General features: G+C 29.3%; 1 protein-coding gene and 1 pseudogene across 2 annotated transcripts; both read left to right on the top strand.

The window, feature by feature from the left end:
• The first annotated feature begins 225 nt into the window (after positions 1 to 225).
• LOC111280993 (putative CoA ligase CCL8) lies at positions 226 to 16,934 on the top strand (annotated as a pseudogene). Its single transcript, XR_016335072.1, has 10 exons — positions 226 to 1,214; positions 1,301 to 1,468; positions 1,955 to 2,126; positions 2,253 to 2,342; positions 2,802 to 2,867; positions 3,032 to 3,084; positions 3,287 to 3,394; positions 16,053 to 16,153; positions 16,357 to 16,449; positions 16,575 to 16,934. The product of XR_016335072.1 is annotated as a putative CoA ligase CCL8 (transcript).
• Positions 16,935 to 21,136: 4,202 nt separating this feature from the next.
• LOC111280596 (uncharacterized) lies at positions 21,137 to 22,021 on the top strand. The gene is made up of 3 exons (XM_022868035.2): positions 21,137 to 21,372; positions 21,480 to 21,620; positions 21,729 to 22,021. The coding sequence occupies exons 1-3, from the start codon at positions 21,211 to 21,213 to the stop codon at positions 21,885 to 21,887; spliced, it is 462 nt and encodes a 153-aa protein (XP_022723770.2). The 5' UTR covers positions 21,137 to 21,210; the 3' UTR covers positions 21,888 to 22,021.
• Positions 22,022 to 22,221: the final 200 nt, after the last annotated feature.

The raw sequence follows: 22,221 nt of genomic DNA, 5'->3' as shown, positions 1-22,221 counted from the left end.
TTGGACTTTATTTTTTAATTTTAGTTTTAAATTTTTTTAATTATTTACTTTAATATGTTTTTAATTATGCTTGTAAAGATAAATTTGAAAGAGTGAATTTGAATTTAATTTGTTATATAAGTTATAAAAATGAAATGCATACATTATGATATATGAATTATGAATCGAGAAGTGTATATATTATTCATAAATTAATTAATAAATTTTTATTAATTTATTAAAAAATATAAACAAAATTATATTTACCGAATTATTAAGTTTATTATGAATATTATTAGTTATAAATAAAAAAAATTTAGATCCGCATCAATGTGAGGACATGAACATAGTATATTCATAAATTTACCAAAAAAAAAAAAAAAAACACGTGGAGAAACTTGCTTGAAAGTTTGATCCCGTCCCGCTCAATATCAACTATATTTGTCAGCATTTGCAGCAGCTCATCAGTTACAGCCATAGCCGTCATAGAATGAAAACAGCTGAGAAAATAATCTGCCGGAAAAGCCAAAACTTGCTGCTAATCTTTAGTCTTATTATTATTCCACATTTCAAACCGCAACTAATAAAACAGCTCGTTAGAAAAAGAAAAATCAAACCAAGATTTGGCTGCTAAATTTAATACAAACAAGAAAAAGTCAGTAAATGAGGGAAGCGTCAACTCCTCCTTATTTAAAGCTGTCAACTACAACTTCCTATTTCGCCCGTCCTTTTAATCGCCATCGCTTTCTTAGCAATTAATATTATTATCTTTGTCCTTTCCTCAGACCTCCTTTCACCGACGCTTCCTTCTCTCCCTTCCCCTCCTCTCACTCCTGCAAGTTCTCTGACTCTCTTTGTTTGGTTGCTGGGAAAATTTAATAGGAAGTGTGGGAGATTGTCGGGATTTTTGTGTTGAGCGTCTGTCTGGTGTTCGAGGAAATGGGTGACTAAGCTCTTTTGATCTTTGTTATTCAATGGAATTTACGCGTTTTTCAAAGCTATTTGCCTCTTCCAGATATGTTACTAAATTCCCTTTAACTTGTTTTCTTTCGATTTATCTTTTGGCGGCGGAATTTGAATCAGGTACATTCATGGAGGTGATTAAAGCAGCTTGGAGGCGTTCTGCTGCAGAGAGTATAGCAGTTCGAGCTGATCAAAAGAGTTATACTTACAGGCAACTACTCTTCTCTGCAGTCAACATATCTAGGCTGTTATCCAGCACCAACTTCAAAATTGTATGCTTTGGGTGTTTTTCATTTAAGCAAACCTGGCTATTGTAGTTTAAGTAATTTATTCATACTTATTCTTTTGATAATTTCAGAATGATGGAAGGCATGGAAATCTTGGCGGAGCTCGAATTGGTATTGTTACTAAACCTTCTGTTGAGTTTCTAGCTGGAATGCTGGGCACTTGGTTTAATGGAGTTGTTGCTGTTCCACTAGCACTCAGTTATCCAGAGGCTGAGCTCTTGCATGTTATGAATGATTCAGTACGCCCTGGAATTACCTCCATTTCCCCTTTCTTTCTGTTGCTTATTGATTTTTCTTTGTTAATTGTTAATGTACTTTCTCGTTATTAGATGTGTCACTCTATGGTTAAATTAATTTGACAATAAACTAGTCCCATAGAGTAAGGACTTATGTTACTGTTCAAAAGAAATAAGTCCAGATCAGGTATATTTTGTTCGTTCAAATTTGTGTTTAATCTTTAATCATAATGGGGTTTTGTAGACTTTTCAATGAGTATTCTGCAACTTGATGTCATAATAATGTGTATTAAGTTAAATTGTACAACTAGATAATATTTGGTGTTAGCTGGTAGACAACCTTATTGTGCTCATAATAGATATGCATTCAATGGCATATGAGTAGTTCTAAAAAGCACCCTATGAATGCCGGGAGTTGTTTCCTTCATGCCACCCTGTATTGTTTCATTTGGAATTGATTCTTTTTATTTTTTTTTGTTACTGTACTAGGATATATCTGTTGTATTGAGTACTGAAGACTATGGTGAAACTATGCAAAGTGTTGCTGCTAGAAGTGCTGCACAGTTTTCGCTTATTCCTCCTGTTTCCAGCGATTTCTCATCCCCAAGTTTGACTGATAAATCACAAATTGGAGAGATAGAAGGAGATGAAAGTTTGATAGGTAATGTTTAGAACTCTGGTGAGATTGATGATTAACCTTTCTGAGAATTTATAAACTAATATCTTTTCTTTTCTTGGACAAACCTTTCATCTCCTACTCCTTGTTTTACATTTTCAATGCGCAGGTGAAATCCAGCATTGATTGTCTACACTAGTGGTACAACAGGTAAACCCAAAGGGGTAGTTCATACCAACAAGAGCATCACCACACAGGTAATTTTCTAGATTTTGTATATTTAATTATTTTTGAACTTACCTTAACAAGAAGGTTTTTTTATATTATTACTGCTCTAATTTGAACTAAAATCCAGACAGTTGTTCTGCATTTAGGTCCCCAATTATAATATGCCATACAATATACAAGCTTTTTTAACGGGATCTATATGTTCATGATGACAATATTTATCCACAGGATGTAATTAAAACAAATTAGAAACATTGTTCTCCAGATCAATTCTTAGAACATAGAGTCCTTACTATCTTGAATGAAAGTTGGTATCATGATATATGCCTGGAAATATTAAAGCATTTTTGAAAGTAATACCATAATGCAATGAGCAGAGTAGCCGATAATGCAACATTGAACTTCTTGACTTTCTGGATTTCCTTCATTGTTCTTTTCTTTTTAACTTGAATTGGATTTAACATTTAGACAAGTTTTTCTTTATTTCAGGTGAAATGCTGGCAGAAGCTTGGGATTATACATCTACTGATCAGTTTCTGCATTGTCTACCACTACATCATATCCATGAACAAATGTTTATATAATTGAATTAGCATGAATTCTTCACATATTATTGGTCAAGCGTGCTTTCTTGCTCATGCTGTTATTATCTTCTACAATGCCTACGCTAAATACCTGATTTGAGAATATTGCCTCACATTGATCCTTAACTCATACCATACATGCTCATGCGCTTTTCAATGCTTTACTTGCCCCTCTATATGGAGGCTCAACAGTAAGCAGTACTAATTTAAGTCCCAGTTTTCTGATTTGTGGATTTAAGTTATAAGTATCTCATCCAACCACTTATTTATGTAACAAAAGTGCTGTCTGACAGTTGTTATTCGGTTGGGTCGTAGTAGTTATTATTGTATTGTTTCTGGACAGATTATTGAACAAGCATTATTGTTGTAATATATCTGATCTCGATGTTTAAGGTTGAATTTATGCCAAAGTCTAGTGTGAGGGGTATCTGGCAAAAATGGCGTGAATCTTACCTGATAAATGGGACTAAGGCTGATGACGCTATTACTGTTTTTTCTGGAGTAAGTGTAGTTTGCACCTTAATCATTTCAGTATTTTAACATAGTGGACTGTTCTAGTACAGTTTAATTTTGTCGGAGTAGAACATAGAACTCCTGATTTTATTTTGGAGTACCTCCATGGGAAAAATATTAAACACCTCAAAAATTGGTATTTGGTTATGTGGGAAAACATTTATCTACAACTGGTTGTAATATTGTAATATTGTATATTTATATTTGTATCTCTAAAATTAAGTATTTGTATCCCTAGAATTAATGACAAAAAATTAGGATAGACAATCCCTCAATTATAAGATTAGTTTTAAAAAGATTTAGTTTCCTAGTTTACCAACTAGTTAGTTGTATATAAATCTAAAGTGCTTGTATAATTCTTTATGAGCAATTTTTCAATGCACATTTAGTTTTACTCTTAGTTTTTCACACAATTTTATTTTTTACTTTTTCCACAGGTTATATTCCTTTGAATAGGAGGAAAAACTTTTGAAAATTTGAATAAATCTGCATTGGTAGAGTTGCCTAATGAAAAAAATCTAGTTGGGTGTAAATGAGTTTTAACTGTAAAATACAATGTGGATGGTACTATTGAAAGGTATAAAGCTAGGTTGGTGGCTAAAGACTATACTAAAACTTATGGAGTGGATTATCAAGAAATTTTTGCTCAAGTTGTCAAGATAAATACGGTTAGGGTTTTGTTATCATTGGCTGCAAATTACAATTGGCAGCTTTAACAATTTGATGTAAAGAATGCCTTTTTACATGGTGATTTGGAAGAAGAAATATATATGAAGGTTTCACCGGAATTTGGAGGTTATCTAAAAGCAAACAAAGTATGCAAGCTGAAAAAGGCTTTATATGGCCTTAAATAGTCTTTTAGGGCTTTGTTCGGAAGATTTGTCGAAGTGATGCTAACAAATGGATATAAGTAGAATCAAAGAGATCACATATTGTTTATCAAACACTCTGATTCAGGTAAAGTCTCAGTTCTATTAGTGTATATTGATGATATAATTATAATCGAAGATGATGAAAAAGAGAGAGAATCTCTAAAACAATGTTTAGCTAGAGAATTTGAGATAAAAGAGTTAGGGAGATTGAAATACTTTCTAGGAATTGAAGTAGCTCACTCACGATATGGTACTTTCATCTTACAACAAAAATGTGATAGATTTTTTGAAGGAAACTAGGAAGCTCGTATGTAAACCTGCAAATATCATTATAAATTTTAATCATAAACTCAGAGAAACTAATGAAGATGTTGCTGTAGATAAAGAGATATACTAGAGCTTAGTTGGAAGACTCATTTATCTTTCACATATTAGACTTAATATAACATATGCTGTGAATGTAATAAGTCAATTTATGCATAGTCCTAAAGAATTACACTTACAAGCTGTCTACCGTGTAGACACCATAATCTATCTGGGGGTCTACTCAGGTAAATTCTAAAAAATAAAAAATAATAAAAATAAAAGAATGAAAATATGAAAAAATATGTGTTGAGTTGGTGTGAAATTGTGTAAAGAGTTTAGATTGAATTAAAATTGGGAGATTAAAACTCAGAAGGAATTGAAATCCTTTTTTATTTAGGTTTTCGGATTCGAAACCCTATAAATACACACACACATACAAATCACACAAACACACAGAGCAAAAATCATAAACATAGAAAAAAAAAAGTAAGAAGCAGTTAAAAAAATTTTTTTTAAAGATTTTTTAGGTTTAAAAAAAAAGATTTTTTCTGAAAATTTTTTTGGAAAATTTTAGATTTCGACGAAATTTTTTGACATTGGTTAAATTTTTTGGTGACTTTTGCGGCGCCAGTTAAATTTTTCAGCAAGGTTTTCTAGAATTTGGTGAAGATTTTGACGAAGGTTGAATTTTTCGGTGAACCAACTTAGATTCGGCCACATTCCTTAGAATTTGGTTGATATTCAATCGGAGTTTAACTGGGTTAGAGAGAAGGGGAGAGAAAGAAAAAGAGGAGAGAGAAAAGGGAAGGAAAATATGAGAAAGAATAATTGATTCGGTCTTTTATACCAACTTCAAAATGACATCGTTTTGAAGCGTAATAAGCCCCTAAGATCTGCGCGTTTTGCAAGTGGGTGATTCGACCCGAGCGTTGACCCGTTTTTTGATTCGCATCCCAACCCTAAGTTTCAACCTAACCGAGCCATTTCGCAAGCAACTTCAGCCATTGTTCCTTTCTGAAACCGAGCCTCACCGTAGCGTTTGGAGTTGAGTCGCTTCCTATTTTTTGTATTTTTTATTTCTATTTTATTCTATTTATTTATTTTAAGTATTTTTGCATGATTAAATTTTAGAAAAAATAAAAATAAAAAGTATAAAATAATAAAATAATTTTTTTGAGAATAAATATTAATTATCCAATGATGAAATTTTTAAGAATTTTAAATAGCAAATTTTTATAAAATTTTTAGGTGAGAAATTTTGTCTAAATTTATCCTAAATGGTAGAATAATTTAGATAAAATTTTAATAACAATAATTAATATTTATTTTAATCAAAAAATTAAAAAAATAAAATTTAATAAAATTTTGAAAAAATACAAATTACCCAAGGATGAAATTCTCAGAAATTTCAAATGATAAATTTTTTAAGAAATCTCTAAGTGAGAAGTTTTTCTAAATTTGTCTCAAATAATGAAATAATTTAGATGAAATTTTAATAAAAGTAATTGTATTCTTTTTCAAATTTGGTTGAAAATATTTGATAATTATCTAAGGATGAGATTCTTAGAAATTTTAAATGATAAATTCTTAAGAAATCTCTAGGTAAAAATTTTCTTTAAAATTGTCCCAAATGGAGAAAGAATTTAAATGAAATTTCAAGAAAAATAATTATCATATTATTTTCCTTCCAAAAAAAATAATAAAAGAAATTTCTAAATAGGCTCAAATGATGAAAAATTTAGAAATTCAAAAAAAAAATATTTCTAATTTGACCCAAATGATGAAATAACTAGATATAAAACTAAAAAATCTTTTCGATGATAGAGCCTCTTCAAGAAATTATATGAGATTTTTGAATACTCTTTAAGTGATAAAATATTTTTAAGAATTCTACTAGATTAATGGAAGAATCTTAAGAATTATTTTCAATATTTCAATATAAAAATTTGAAACCATTAGAATTAGGACCTTAGGATAAATTTAAAATAAAATGGTACAATTTTTTGGATGGGCATATGAGAGGCGCTATAACTTTTTTCACATGTAATCAAACTTTTAAACCTTGTTTTAGTTAGTAAACTCGAATCTATTCTTTTAAGAATTCTTAGTCAAGCTTAGGAGCTCCTTAAGAGCATAAATTCCTTAGGTGGTCAATCACACATAGTAAAAAATATTGGTGGCGACTCTATTTGTTAAGTTTAGCTATAAATTTTTGGATTTATATGTTATGATAGTTTGGTGACTCTACTAAAGACAACTATAAAGAGTCAAGCCATAAACTTTTAAATTTATCTTATTCTTTGGTCTAATGGTTTTAAATTGTAATGATTGTGTTATCTGTTTACCAACATTTTTGTCTTTTATTTTTAGGGCATGAAACCTATATGTTCCTTCACACACTATTGTGTTATCACATGCATTTGCATTACATGAGCTTTATACTTGGACTCCGTCTCTTTTAGGAGGAAGTAAAGTATCTACGCTCTGGTAAGATGATAATCTCTGTAATGGCTAGTGAAATACTTTCACTCAAATTGAATCTTTTCTGTTGGTAGCTTGTGATAGGTGAGGATTGGACTGCCTTACTAGTTTGTGATGGACAATGCTGTAAGAAACAATTTGAGAACCTTTAGTAGTCAAAACACCTAACCCTACATATAGTTCACTCTTAAGAGGCCAACCTTAGGATAGAGCCTTTTCTACCTAATTGATAGATGTATCCCAAAGTTAAGACATAAGAAGGAACAGTTTGTCATCTAACCATTTTGTTCGTTTGACTTTGTGCATTTGTATTATCATGTCATGTGTCATTTTCATTGTTATATGTAACATTGTGCATCTGTATCATTTTTATTTCATCCATCAAAAGGTACATTTTATGCATCAACATATCATGCATAAAGCATAACATTTCTAATAACATAATTGTGGTGCTCAAGGATCAAGAATAGTTCTACCAAGCAAGAACTTCACTCATTAATACAATACAAGGGCTTGAGCTAAATAGATAGAACAAAAAAATTTCAACTGTCTCGAGAGGATAGAGAAAGCTCAAGAAAAGTCGAAATGAGAGTTGAGTAAGATTTTAGAGGCCTTGAATAAGTTAAACAAGGGCAAAGGAATAGAAGGACATATTAGCTAGCAAGACCATCCATCATAAGAGGTGGATGACCCTTTGTACCCACCTGGTTGTGAGTTGCAGCAAGTCCAGTCCACACAAGATCCACCACCATAGCAATTCATATATCCAATAGGGTATACATATCCTGAAATGCCATTTGCTTCAAATCTACCACAATATCAGAGTTATGTAAATCTTGTCTTTATCGAGAAGGCAGTAGAACTAATATCAGTCTCTAATTTGGATGATCCAGAAGAAAAAAAAAAGCTAAAACCAAAAGAGAAAGAGACTTTAGAAGCTTCAAAAGTTGAACAGAAGATGAATTTGTTAGAGGAAAGGTTGCGAGCCATAGAGAGCATTGGTTTTTATAGTTCAGTGGATGCTGCTGGGTTTTGTTTAGTCCCAGATGTGATTATTCCTTCAAAATTCAAGGTGCCAGAGTTTGAAAAGTATGATGGTACGAAGTGCTCAAAGATCCATATTACTATGCACTGTTAAAAAATGACTACCTATGTTAATAATAAAAAACTGTTAATGCATGTTTTTTAAGATAACTTTATGGGCTTTACTGTTAGATGGTATGTCTAGCTGGATAAAATTCATATTCATTTTTAGAGTGATATGAGCCATGACTTCATCAGTTAATACCGGTATATCATAAACTTAGCCCTTGATTGTCTATCTTTGCAGAATATTAAAAAAAGGTAAATAAGTCATTCAAGGAGTATGCGTAGAGGTGGAGGGATGTATTTTCTTAAGTGTAACCCCTTTTAACTGAAAACAAAACTATAGTATTATTTGTCAGCACTTTGAAATCTTCCTATTATGAAAAGTTGATAAGAAATACCATAAAAAATTTCACTGACATGGTGATCTTAGGTGAAATCATTGAAAATGTCATTAAAAATGACAAATTGAAAAGAGGGGAACCTAAAAAGGTGCCAAAGAAAGAAGAGACTGAAGCTCAAGTCGTGAGTTTTGATAGATAATTCATGAGATATCAACCTTATCCACCATAAGGTTATTCCCCATATTATCCTGCTGTGAACAATATCTCACCCTACCCATATAAACCATATCTATAACCAACTTACCTATAAACCTACTAATCAGCCTTTCAAGTACCTGCATCAACTTCAAAGCCTAACAACCAAGCAAGTGGTTTAAGAAGATCTCCGGATAACCAAGAAAGAGCGCACATCAACCTTATCCCCATGACTTATACTCAGTTATTACCAGAATCGATCAAGAATAACTCAAAATCTCCAGTTATTTTAGAACCATTGAAGCCATCTTATCCAAAGTGGTATGATGCTAATGCGATGTGCGATTATCATAATAAGAATGTGGGTCATTCTATTGAAACCTGTCCTGCTTTCAAACATAAAGTGCAAAGTTTGATCCAGAAAGGTTTAGTGAGCTTCGACGAATCAATGAGGCAAGTTAATAAAAATCTTTCATCTGATTGCACAAAGGCATAATTTTGAGAAGGATATTAAGGCTGGTTGGAAGCTGCTTGTCATTTTAAGATTTCTTTCATATTAATGTTAGGAATTCTTTCATGTAATAAGATTTCATTTGTTATCATTTTAATAAAAGACAAGTTGATGCATTTCATTATATTTTCTCTTTTATCCAAGCTATTATTCCATGCTTTGCTATTTGCCACTTCCTTTTATTCCCATTCTCAAATTTTTCATGATGAATGTTTAGACAATGATAACAATAATCTTGAGATTTAATTTTAAGAACTCATTATATTGATCTGAGGAGACCATTTGAGCAAAAGAAGCTAGCTACTAGCAGATATAAAATAGATATGTCTTGAAGATGTACAGTCTTTATAAAGATCCATGAGCTTGTTTTTGTTCAATAGATAATGTTTAAGGAAAGCATTCACATTTGAGATGAAAAATGATCATATTTCTTTTACCATTTGAAAAACTATTCATTGCTACACTTTTAAGCTTATTATGATTTTTTTTTCTAAAGAACCTTGACCAATGATCATCCTCTATGCTAGAGGGTAATTTTTGAAAAAAAAAAGAGGTAAAAGATCGTAAAAGGTCTCAAAGATAGAAAGCAAAAAAGGAGAAGCAAAAAAAAAAGTATGAGAAAAGAAAAATGAATGTCACAAATGATTTGAGGTAATGTAATAAGAGTTCTTTTGTGAGGAATAAGGTGAATGAAAAAGGGAAAAATAGTGAAATGATGTGGACTGGGATAAAATGTCAAGTTGTATCAAGTGATGAGAAATAATCCTTTGATTTTAAACCCTTTAAACACATGTTTTAAGCCTATTTTATCTATTTTTTCATGACCCTTCACCATGGCCTACATTACAACCTTTAAAAGTCCATTTGGATCAAATATGAGTGCTCGAATTGAATGATCATATGTTAGGCTAAGGCATACTCGTAATGGAACAACTGAATTATACTACATTACTCTAAAGATTTATGTATGAAAGATATCACTAATAGATGAAAAAGAAAAAACGAAAAAATGAAAAAAAAGAAAAAAAAGAAAAAAAAAAAGAGAAAGGAAAAAAGAAAAAAAATGAAAGAATGGAAAAAATGTAAAATAAGAGAAAAGGAATACTCAAATTGAAAACCCAAAAGGGTAATTTGGGTAGAAAAATTTTTAAGTTGAGAGTTGGATAAATAGTTCACATGAAGAAATGTCAAAAACATCTAAAGATCCTTCAAAGCTGGGGCAAAGTTCAATGAGCTCAAAAATGATCTCAAAAGTCAATTGAATGAGTTTTTGAAAAAGAATTTTGGATTAATGTTAAGAATTGTCTGGATATTGTCACTTCATTTGTTTAATACCATTCCCAAGGACATTGTTTTGAATCTAACTCACTCCTCATTGATTACCTTTCCCTCAATTCATCTTGAACTCTTTTATTGTTGGATCACCAAAATAAATTGAGAAAATGTTTAATTGTATTATAGTTGTCAAAAATTCAAATGATGATGAATGAATGATAATGTGCATAAAAGATTCTCGCATTCCTTTGAAAAGAAATCCAAGATGACAAGAGGGAAAATGAAGAGATGGTAGAAACCTAAAAAAGATGATTTGAGAGGACACATGGTGTGACTAAATGATGAATATAGTGATGGATTGGTCGACATAACTTGTGAGTTGTGATCAAATGATGAAAAAAATGGATTGGAGGATAAAATTTATTCTGAAATGGTTAGTGCTGAGAAGCTTGTGAATTGTGATGAAAATAATATGGATCAATGGACGAAATTTGTTCTAAATTTGCTAGTGCTAAAAAGCCTGTGAATTGTGATCAAGTATCAATTGACAAAACTTGTTCTAAATGGTTAATGCTGAGAAGTTGAAAAATAAAGATGAGGGATGGTGGAGTCTTGAGAACCATATTATCATAATTAATTAAAATTTCATGACATTGACATCCACATTACATGCATTACGTTTGCATTGTTGTTTGAAAAAAAGATTTGAAACTTTGGTTTGGCTATACATTTACATTATACAGTAAACATTTGAATCATGGTTGAGAATATAGTATTGTGAGGGTCTAGATTGTTGCATTAACATTATTAAGAAAACATTTGCATTATTGATCATGATATTCATTACATACAAAATTTTAACTTTGGTAAAAGTTTGAAAGTCATTTGAAAAAAATTTTGAATCTTTAGATGAAATTTTTTAAAATAAAATTGTGAATCCTCAAATCAGAATCTTTGAGTCTTAAATGAGAGTCTTTAAGAAATCCTTAAATGAGAATCTTTGAGTTTTAAATGAAAATCTTTAAGAAATTTTCAAATGAGAATCTTTGAGTTCTTAAATGAGAATCCTTAAGCAATCCTCAAATGAGAATCTTTGAGTCTTAAATGAGAGTCTTTAAGAAATCCTTAAATGAGAATCTTTGAGTTTTAAATGAAAATCTTTAAGAAATTTTCAAATGAGAATCTTTGAGTTCTTAAATGAGAATCCTTAAGAAATCCTCAAATGACAATCTTTGAGTCTTAAATGAGAATCTTTAAAAAATTTTCAAATGAGAATCTTTGAGTTCTTAAATAAAAATCTTTAAGAAATCCTTAAATGAGAATATTTGAGTTTGAAAACGAGAATCTTTGAATTTTCAAATGAGAACCTTTGCATTTTCAAATGAGAATCTTTGAGATAGGAAACCTTAAAATTTATCGGATGTGAATTTTTGAACTAGAATAGGAAGCTTTGAACTTTTGATACGAATCTCTAAATTTATGAATGAGAACCTTTGAATGAGAAACTTAAAAATAATTCAAATGTGAATTTTCAAAAAGCTTTAAACTCTTTAGTTGTGAACCCCAAATTTGTTGGATGTGAATCTTCAAATTTGAATAAGAATCTTTGAGAATAACTCAAATAGAAACTTTAAGATTTTAGATGTGAAACTCTAAGATTTATTGAAAGTAAACCTTTAAATTCAAATTAGAAGCTTTGAACTTCTGGATGTAAATCTCCAAAATTCGAATGAAAATCTTTAAATGTTGGATGTGAGCCTTACATTTTGCATGCGAATCCCTAAATTAAAAATTTAGACAAGAATTTCACAAATGTGGATATTGAAATCTTACAAATATGAATTCTTGCATAAATGAAATTTTGCCAGTCAAATTCTTGTGAAAATGAAATTTTGAGAATCAAATTTCAATGAATTTTGTGAAGCTAAAAGGTTCTTGAGAATCTAAACCTTTGAAATTTGAACTTAAATTGTGAATATTTGAGTTTCCATCAAACCTGATTTATGACTTTTCTAGACGTGATTGTCGATGAGCTTTATTTTTCAAAAGTCGTTAAGCCTTTGATTAAAAGAGCCTTATTTATTTTTCAAAGTCGTTGAGCCTCTCATTAGAGGAGCCTTATTTATTTTTCAAAGTCGTTGAGCCTCTCATTAGAGGAGCATTATTTATTTTTCAAAGCCGTTAAGCCTCTGTTTAAAAAAGTTTTGTTTACTTTTTCAAAGTCATGGAGCCTCTATTTAAAGGAGCTTTTACGTTATTCAAGGAGTGTAAGTAAAAAAAAATAAAAAAAATAAAAAAATATGTCGAGTTGATTAGGTTGTCTACGTCTTTGTATAATTCTTGTTCACAGAAAATGTGCAAAGAGGAACAGCTACAAACACCTCAATCTGTCTGGGGGTCTACTCAGGTAAATTCTAAAAAATAAAAAATAATAAAAATAAAAGAATGAAAAAACAAAAAAAAGGTGTTGAGTTGGTGTGAAATTATGTGAAGAGTTTAGATTAAACTAAAGTTGGGAGATTGAAACTCTGAAGGAATTGAAATCCTTTATGGTTTAGAGTTCTTGGATTCAAAACCTTATAAACACACACACATACAAATCACACAAACACATAGAGCAAAAATTAGAAACATAGAAAAAAAGATAGAAAGCAATCCAAAAAAATTTTTTTTAAAGATTTTTGGGTTTAGAAAAAAAAAAAGGATTTTTTTTGAAAATTTTTTGAAAAATTTCAAATTTTGACGAAATTTTTTAATGTCAGTTGAATTTTTTGGTGACTTTTTCAATGCCTATTGAATTTTCCAGCAAGGTTTTCTAGAATCTGGTGAATATTTCGACGAATGTTAAATTTTTTGATGAACCAATCTAGATTTTAATGGCATTTCCCAGAATCCGGTTGATATTCAACCGAAGTTCAATCGAGTTAAAGAGAAGGGAAAGAGAAAAAAAAAAGAGAGAGAGAGAGGGAAGGAAAATCTAAAGAAGAAAGACTGAGTTCGGTCTTTATATCGATCCTAAAATGACATAATTTTGGAACGTAGTAAACCTCCAGGATTGGCGCGTTTTGTAAGTGGGTGATCCGACCCGAACATTGACCCGCTTTTCAACCCACATCCCAGCCCTGATTTTCAGTTGAGTCGAGCCACTTTGAAAGCTATTTCAGCCACTGTTCCTTCTTGAAGTTGAGCTACGCCGTAGCCTTTGTAGTTGAGCCGCTTTCTGTTTTGGCTATTTTTTATTTCTATTTTATTCTATTTATTTATTTATTTTTTTAAGTATTTTTACATGATTAATTTTTTTAAAAAAATAAAAATAAAAAATAAAAACGTATAAAAAATAAAATAATTTTTTTGAGAATAAATATTAATTATCCAATGATTGAATTTTTAGGAATTTCAAATGGTAAATTTCTATAAAATTCTTATGTGAGAAATTTTTGTCTAAATTTATCCCAAATGATGAAATAATTTAGATAAAATTTCAATAACAATAATTAATATTTATTTTCAATCAAAAAAATAAAAAAATAAAATTTTAATAAAATTTTTAAAAAATACAAATTACCAAAGGATGAGATTCTTAAAAATTTCAAATGATAAAATTTTTAAGAAATCTCTAAGTGAAATTTATCTGAATTTGTCCCAAATGATAGAATAATTTAGAAGAAATTTCAATAAAAGTAATTGTATTCTTTTTCGAATTTGATTGAAAATATTTGATAATTATCCAAGGATAAGATTCTTAAAAATTTCAAATAGTAAATTCTTAAGAAATCTCTAGGTGAGAAATTTCTTTAAATTTATCCCAAATGGTGAAAAAATTTAAATGAAAGTTCAAGAAAAATAATTGCAATATTATTTTCCTTCAAAAAAAATAATAAAAGAAATTTTTAAATAGGCTCAAATGGTGAAGAATTTAGAAATTCAAAAGAAAAAAGAAAATATTTTTAATTTGGCTCAAATGGTGGAATAATTAGATATAAAACTAAAAAATTTTTTCGACGAAAGAGCTTCTTTAAGAAATCAAATGGAATCAAATGAGATTTTTAAATACTCTCGAGGTAATGAAATATTTTTTAGAATTCTACCAGATTGATGAAAGAATCTTAAGAATTATTTTCAATATTTCAACATAAAAATTTGAAACCATTAGAATCAAGATCTTAGGATAAATTTAAAATAAAATTGTATCATCTTTTGGATGGGCATGTGGAGGTGCTATAACCTTCCCAATATGTAATCGAACTCCCGAACTTTATTTTGGTTAGTAGACTTGAACCATTCTTTTAAGGACTCTTAGTCAAGCTAAGGAGCTCTTTAAGAGGGTAGATTCCTTAGGTAGCCAATCACACATAGTAAAAAAGATTGGTGGTGACTCCATTTGTTAAGTTTAGCTATAGATTTTTGGATCTATATGTTATGACATACCTTGTATTGTACTATTTGAAGGCCAATCTTGGGAGAGGTATCTTATTCAAAAGAAATTTGAGACTGGTTTTAGAAGCATATACAGATGTAGGTTATGCAAGTTCAATAATTGATAGAAGATCCATCTCAGGCTATTGTACTTTCCTTGGTGGTAATCTTGTGACTTGGAAGAGTAAAAAACAGATTGTGGTGGCAAGATCAAGTGCTAAAGCAGAGTTCAGATCAATGGCTCAAGGAATTTATGAACTACTATGGTTAAAGATTATCTTAGAAGACTTAAAGATCAAGTGGGATGGACCAATGAGACTTTACTATAATAACAAGTCTGCAATAAGCATTGCACACAATTCTGTGTAACATGACAGAACAAAACACATTGAAATAGACCGGCATTTCATAAAGGAAAAACTAAATAGTGGGTTGATTTGTACATTATATGTATTAACCAAGGGTCAACTTGTAGATATTTTTACTAAAAGCAACATTTGAAGAAATTATTTTTAAGCTGGGAATGGAAAATACCTATTCACCAGCTTGAAGAGGAGTGTGGGACAACACTTATTGATAGCTGGTCATAATATTGTAATCTAAATATTTATATTTGTATCTTTAGAATTAAGTATTTGTATCCCTAAAATTAAGGACAGAAAATTATGATAGACAATACCTCAAATTATAGGATCAGTTTTAGAAAAATTTAGTTTCCTAATTTACTCACTAGTTAGTTGTATATATAAATCTAAGGTGCTTGTATAATCCTTTATGAACAAATTTTCAATATACATTCAGTTTTACTTTTTGTTTTCCACATAATTTTATATTTTAGTTTTTTCACAGGTTATATTCCTCCAAATATGAGGAAAAACTTTAGAAAATTTGAACAAATCTGTGCTGGATGGGGCCATGTGCTCAACACCCATGCCCATGTCCGAGCATGATGTTGCTCCTTTTTAAAGTTCTATAGTTTGTTAATTCATAAACTTTCTTTTGATAATTGTATTTTTAGCATGCAAATTTTAGGGACAAAGGCAGTTTCTTTTCCTTGCATGATCAATGTGTTAGTGATCCAGCATTCTACAATATCATGCTTATTCAGGAAAAATAGTCTGTAGAATTTCAATAATATATGTTGTCTTTGTAATGCATAGGTTCCAACCACGTACACTAGATTGATACAAGGTTTTCACTAGCAACGGATCCAGAGCAACAACCTGTATCTGCCTTTGCTGCAAGACAGTTGTGTATTATGGTAAGTTTCTTGGAAAACTCCTATAACATGTTCATTAAAAATTTGGGTAGAAGTACAAGATTTTCTTTCTCCCCATTTACCGTCTAATTAATCCTTTATAATCTATTTATGGCCACAGAATATGTCTAAACCTTGTGATATATTGACTTGAATTCTAGAAAAGGTAAAATATTATATATATATATATATATATATATTTTCAGATGTGTGGCTCTTCTGCACTTCCTCAACCTGTCATGCAAAAATAGGGAACCATCACGGGTCACTACCTTTTAGAACAGTGTGGGATGACAGAAGTAAGTGAACTCAAATTCAGGACCAATTTTCATGTTATTTGTTTGCTTCATGCAACAATCCGTTGATGTTGTTTGTCATAAATATTCTCATGGTTATGCTGTTTGACTGGACTGGATGTATACAGTTCGTCACGGCAATAGCAAATCCCTTAAGGGTTGCACGGAAGGCAGGCACAGTTGGCAAACCATTTCCTGGTGTGCAGGTTAGCTGGGATTCGTTTTTTTATGGTTTCTGATTGTTTTGAAAAGAGATATGTAGTGTCTTTAAACATGTGATTTGATAACAATTCTTCTTATTGTAAACTATTGGATGTAGTTAAAGAAAAAAAGAAAAAAAAAAAGGAACTTCATAATATATAAGCAGCGGCCAAATTGAAGGATTCATAATAAACTTTTGATCAATGGGGAAAATTTGGACAGTGTCATTTTGCTTGTTTCATGGAGAATGAATATACCAGGGTGTCTTTGACTGTTGAAAATTGGTTTTCTCCAAAGATGTATCTGCAATAGTGGTGCTGGAGTTGGAAACAAAAATGAAACGAGAAGACTCAAACTCTGCTTTGAGTTTGGAAGAACTTTGCAAATGGGCTGAAGACAAACTTGCTCCATACAAGGTACTGCAGCGTTACTAACTTTCGCTAATTTCCTTTTGTCATGCTTAATACTGAATCATGATCTCTGGACCTTTTGAGTTCAATGTCAGCTTGATTTCTGCAGATGTCATTATTAACTGGAATCCTGTTTAATACTGTATACTAAACAATGAGACAGTATTACGCGCATAGTTGGTCCTTTAGAAATGGCTTAGTGATATTTTGAACTAATAATCAGCTATTTCAAGTCTCAATCAAAAAGGCTATAAATTCCGAAAGCATTAGCTGAAGCGAAAGCTTTTATCTTCCACCAGACACCAAGATTTTATGATGTTAAGAGGATAGAGTTCCTCCCATTTTACACTCTCTCATGAACCTTCCATCCATCTGAATTTTCAAACACCCCTTTTAATTATTCAATATTAATGTGTCTTAGGGACCAATCAAATTCCTGGAACTTTATTCCTGGAGCTTTCATTGCCTCAGCAAGCCAAGTATGCCAGAATCTCTCTCCCTTTCACTCCCCATGACATAAACTAAAACGTAAAAATCAAGTCTCCTGTCCTCAATGTGTAATTCTCAGTGTAAAATCAAAAGAAAAAAAGAAGCCATTTTCTTTTTAAGTGTGATTATCGTGAGAAATCCATCCATTTAATGTTTTTGATTAACTCGTGCATTTCCTGAATTATGTTTGAGCATTGACTACAATAACTACCATGTGTCTGCTCCAACAAGATTAATGTTGTGGGATTCTCTTCCTCGTAATGCCATTGGAAAGGTGAATTTCTTCTTGACATTTTGTTTCAAGCTAGTACTGTTTAATGTTATTCTGCCAGTTAACTTGCTGGGCAAATATTTCCAAGGTTTTTTCGTTGACATGCTCTTTAGTTAAATTTCCAGGTGAACAAGATAGAGCTGAAGAGACAGTTGGGTAATGAAAAGTAGGCTACCTTTATTCTGAACTAGATGTTTGAATACAATAAAGGTCAGAAGCTGATGATGCTTCCCTTGTGCCATCCTCTGAAATGACAAAAAGAGAGAAAATTTTACAATTTTACTCAATACCAACTATTTTTGCACGTGGACAGTTGGAGCTTGGCAGAATGTTGTTGGATGCTTAATTCTTGTGATTAAGATTTAAATCGCGAAAATTTCAAGTACAAAATATATATATATATATATATATTAGCTTTTTTAATTTGTACAATGTACGAGATTTTTTATTAAAATTTTTATAATTTTAAATTTATTTTTTAATTATTTATCTAATATATAATCATATATTTATAAATGTCAAGTTACAATTAACTGATAATTTATAGATAATAAATTATAAATGATATTATTCATCTAAAAGAAGTCTAAACTTTTGTAAATTTTTAATAATTATAAAAATCTTTTTTTTCATTAAAAAATATTTTTTTCAATTTATTAGCTAAATACTAAAAATTTTGCTATTGCTTTTTTCTTGTTTGATAAAAATCAAGAATCAATATTTAAATAGTTAAAATTAATAATTGTGTTATCATAATGTTGATTAGGTGATGTATATATATATATATATATATATTTGATTGAACAACAAATCACAATTATTAATTTTGCTATAATCATTTATTTTTTTTAGTTCTTATTTTTGACATACTTCAAGTAATTATTACACAAATATATTGGGTTAGCAATTATTTCTATATATGTAAACAAAATAAAGTTATTTTTTAGATAAAAGGAAAATAATAATTCTTTATGTTATGCTTAAAAACTTTTTTTTGAAATATTTTTTCTTTTTAATCATTTTTAACATAATTGATAGTATTTTTTATGAGTTAGACATGGTAGTGATCATTATTTTTCTCCTATCATCCATTATAGACAATAAAATTCAATAATAAAAAGTATAGTAAAAGGAAATAGAGAATATAAATTTACATATTAATTTATCAAAATTAAATATATACAATAATAAAATCAAATATGTTAATAAATTAACATAGAATAAAAGCATTGAAGAAATGAATAAAAAATATATATATAATACAAAAAGTTAATTATAATCAATCTAAGCAAAATTAAAAAAAGTTATGGACTAAAGAAAAACAAATAAATTAACCAAATATATAATATAAAAATATTTGAATTAGAGCATAAATAAAACATTATATTTGTTTTCAAAGCAAAAACATATTTTTATCTAATTTTTTTATCAACATTCAAATATCTCATATTTTCATAAAAAGATGTAAGCTTTTATTACTTTAAAAATATATGCTTTCTAGTCAATAATTCATTAACTTATCTAAAAATATTAAATTTAAATAATCTATTAAATAATTTTTAATTTTTGATAGTTTTTGATTTGAAGTTAAATAATTATCTAAAAATATTAATTTAAATAATTTATTAAATAGAATTATTTGACAAAAAATAAAATTTTATTAAGCATATATATATATTTGGAATTGTCATTAAATTTAAAAAAATATATAAATTATGATTTAATATATTTAAATTCAAATCTTATACAAAATTTTTAATCTTAGATAGATATTGATTTCAATTTAAATAATTATCCCAAATATTCAATTTTAATAATTTATTAGAAAAATTTTATTTGATAAATAAAATAATATAAATATTATCATATGTGTCATTAAAAGAGATTATCTACTTAAGCATCCACATTAGTAACTTAGATAATGTAACTTTGTATATTGTAATATAATATATATATATATATATATATTATATTTTGAGGGAAATCAAGTATTATCTTTTGATCGGACTCCAATTAGTAATTGATTGTACAGAACTACATATATTTCTGAAGGAAGAAACTATATTTCTTTTATTCTTTTGGCATTTTTTAAGGTTAAAATTTGATTTTATAAAGCTTGGATTGGCATCAAATTGATTAACTAAGATTTGGAAATTGACGAGGCATATTGGATACTGCGGCAATTTTACTGTTTTCATCTTTGGTTTATTTTTGCCTAACTTTTTGCCATGTATATACACATCACAAGATTTTTTTTTTTTTTTGCCACAATATCACAAGATATCTTAGGACAAGAAGAAATAATAAAATACAATATAAAACTTTACCAGCAATCTTAAATGTAAATCTTTATATTGCATTTATATTCTATTAATTATTTTTAATAGCTTATATCTCTCTTAATTAGTTTTACTATTTACTAGGAAAAAATTGACAAATTTGATAATTATTAGGAAAGCCTACAAAAAAGCTTGATTATAAATAATGATTTGGCTCGTGGTGCTTACCTGTGTAGCATATGATTTGTTGAATTTTTAGAAGTGATTGATTAAATAGATGAATTTAATATATATTTTTTAAATTTTGAATAAATTAAAAGTCATTAATAAAAATAAAATATTAAATAAAAATTATGAATGATTGATGCATTAGCTCCAATTATTTTTTAGATTTCATATCTTTCCATTTTTCCATTTTAAAGTTTGGATCGAAAAAAAAAAGTGTATATAAAAATAAAACAATGAAGACTATTACAATTGACTTGTTTTTTTTTTTTTATCCTAAGACTATATTTGATGTATAAAATGATAAATATGATAGAATAATAATTATTTTATATCATATTTAGTTTGTATTTAAAGAAAATAATAAGATTGTAAAAATGATTAATTATCCTTTTGTTATAAAACGATTTAATCTTTCAAAGTGGATAGAATTATTTTTAATATATGAGATTAAATTTATATGTTTTATTATACTCTTAAAAATTAAATCAATAATTTAAATTGTATAAATTTTAAAAAAAATAATTTTGATCAATAAATAAAATTATCTTATCTTAATTTTTGCACACATCAAATATAAGATAATATGACATTATTTAATTTAATTTTATTTATAATATCATCTTATCTTATCTTATCATAATATTATATACTAAACATACCTAAAAAAAAAAAGAAAATAAAGTTAATGACAACAAGAAACTTCCATGAAAATGATCGTAACAAATTTGGATCCCAGCTCCCACCTCCATAGTAAATATCTATACGTTCTATACCGTTTGAAATGGTCCATTTCCAATACGGCAAAGATTTAAAAAAGGAAAAAGGAAATCACTCCTTGGCAAAAGGGTCAAAGAGAAATTACAAGAACCGATAGAAGTTCGAAGATATGGAAGACAAGGCCATGCAGAGATCCCTGAAATGGCTACAAGATCTTATAAAAGGGGCCATAAGCTACGGGTTGGAGATCCGAGCCCTTGAAGGATTGTGCATCACCCAAGCTCGAAACGGATTTATACGATCTAACTTGATCGTACCAATTCATGCCTCAGTACAAAATCTGAATCAACTAGTATTTCGTTTTTCTTTGTTTCTTAAATTACGACAATTGATTTGACTATGAAATATTTTTCTTTTTCTTTTTTTTTTAATAAATAGGATGCTGATGGGAATTGGCATGTTGGAGCTATAGCAACCTTGATCGATGTTATCGGAGCTGTTGCTGTTTACTCTTTCGCCAATCGTGTCATAACCTCTGTTGATTTCAGCAATTCATATTATTCAACAGCTAAGATTCAAGTGAGTGTTTCCAGTTTAAATCTTGTTACTATATCTAGTTTTTCGTTCCTGTTTTTATAAATTCTAGCTGTTGATTGGAATTCGTAAAATATTTCACGCTATATGTAGGAACATGTAGAGATAGATGCAAAGGTTGTGGCAAACCGGGGAAAGCTTATACAAGTGATGGTGGAGGTTAGAAGGAAAGGAAATGGAGAGCTAATTGCTTTGGGAAAATTGTGGATGGCTTCAAATAGCCTCACGGTATCTCAAGTGAGTAGGCTTTGAGAACAATATAAATGTATGTTTCTGTTCATGAACAAACGCATGCATATGGCCACTTGAAATTCCATATCTTATTAAGCAAAATTTTGTGTTTTGAATTTCTGAGTAAGTCTGAATTCAATTCACTGATTCAACTTGTAATTTTTTCCAATACAAAAATTAGGCATTCTGGGGAAAAAAAAAGAATGAAATCTAAGATCAATGAAGGCGAATTCATGCAAGAAAATAAATGTTATGTAGGTAGAAAATTCAACCTGACAATCAGGCTCATTAAGATTGATAAGATTCAAGACTGAGAAGTGTTCTACTTGATCCTCCGAGCTTTTTAATTCCTTCA

This window comes from Durio zibethinus, chromosome 28 (genome assembly GCF_047325235.1).
Source record: "Durio zibethinus cultivar Kanyao isolate XHJ-2024 chromosome 28, ASM4732523v1, whole genome shotgun sequence".
NCBI classification, from domain to species: Eukaryota; Viridiplantae; Streptophyta; class Magnoliopsida; order Malvales; family Malvaceae; genus Durio; species Durio zibethinus.
The sequence above is the reverse complement of the archived record's forward strand: the minus strand, read 5'-3'. Positions and strand labels throughout refer to the sequence as shown.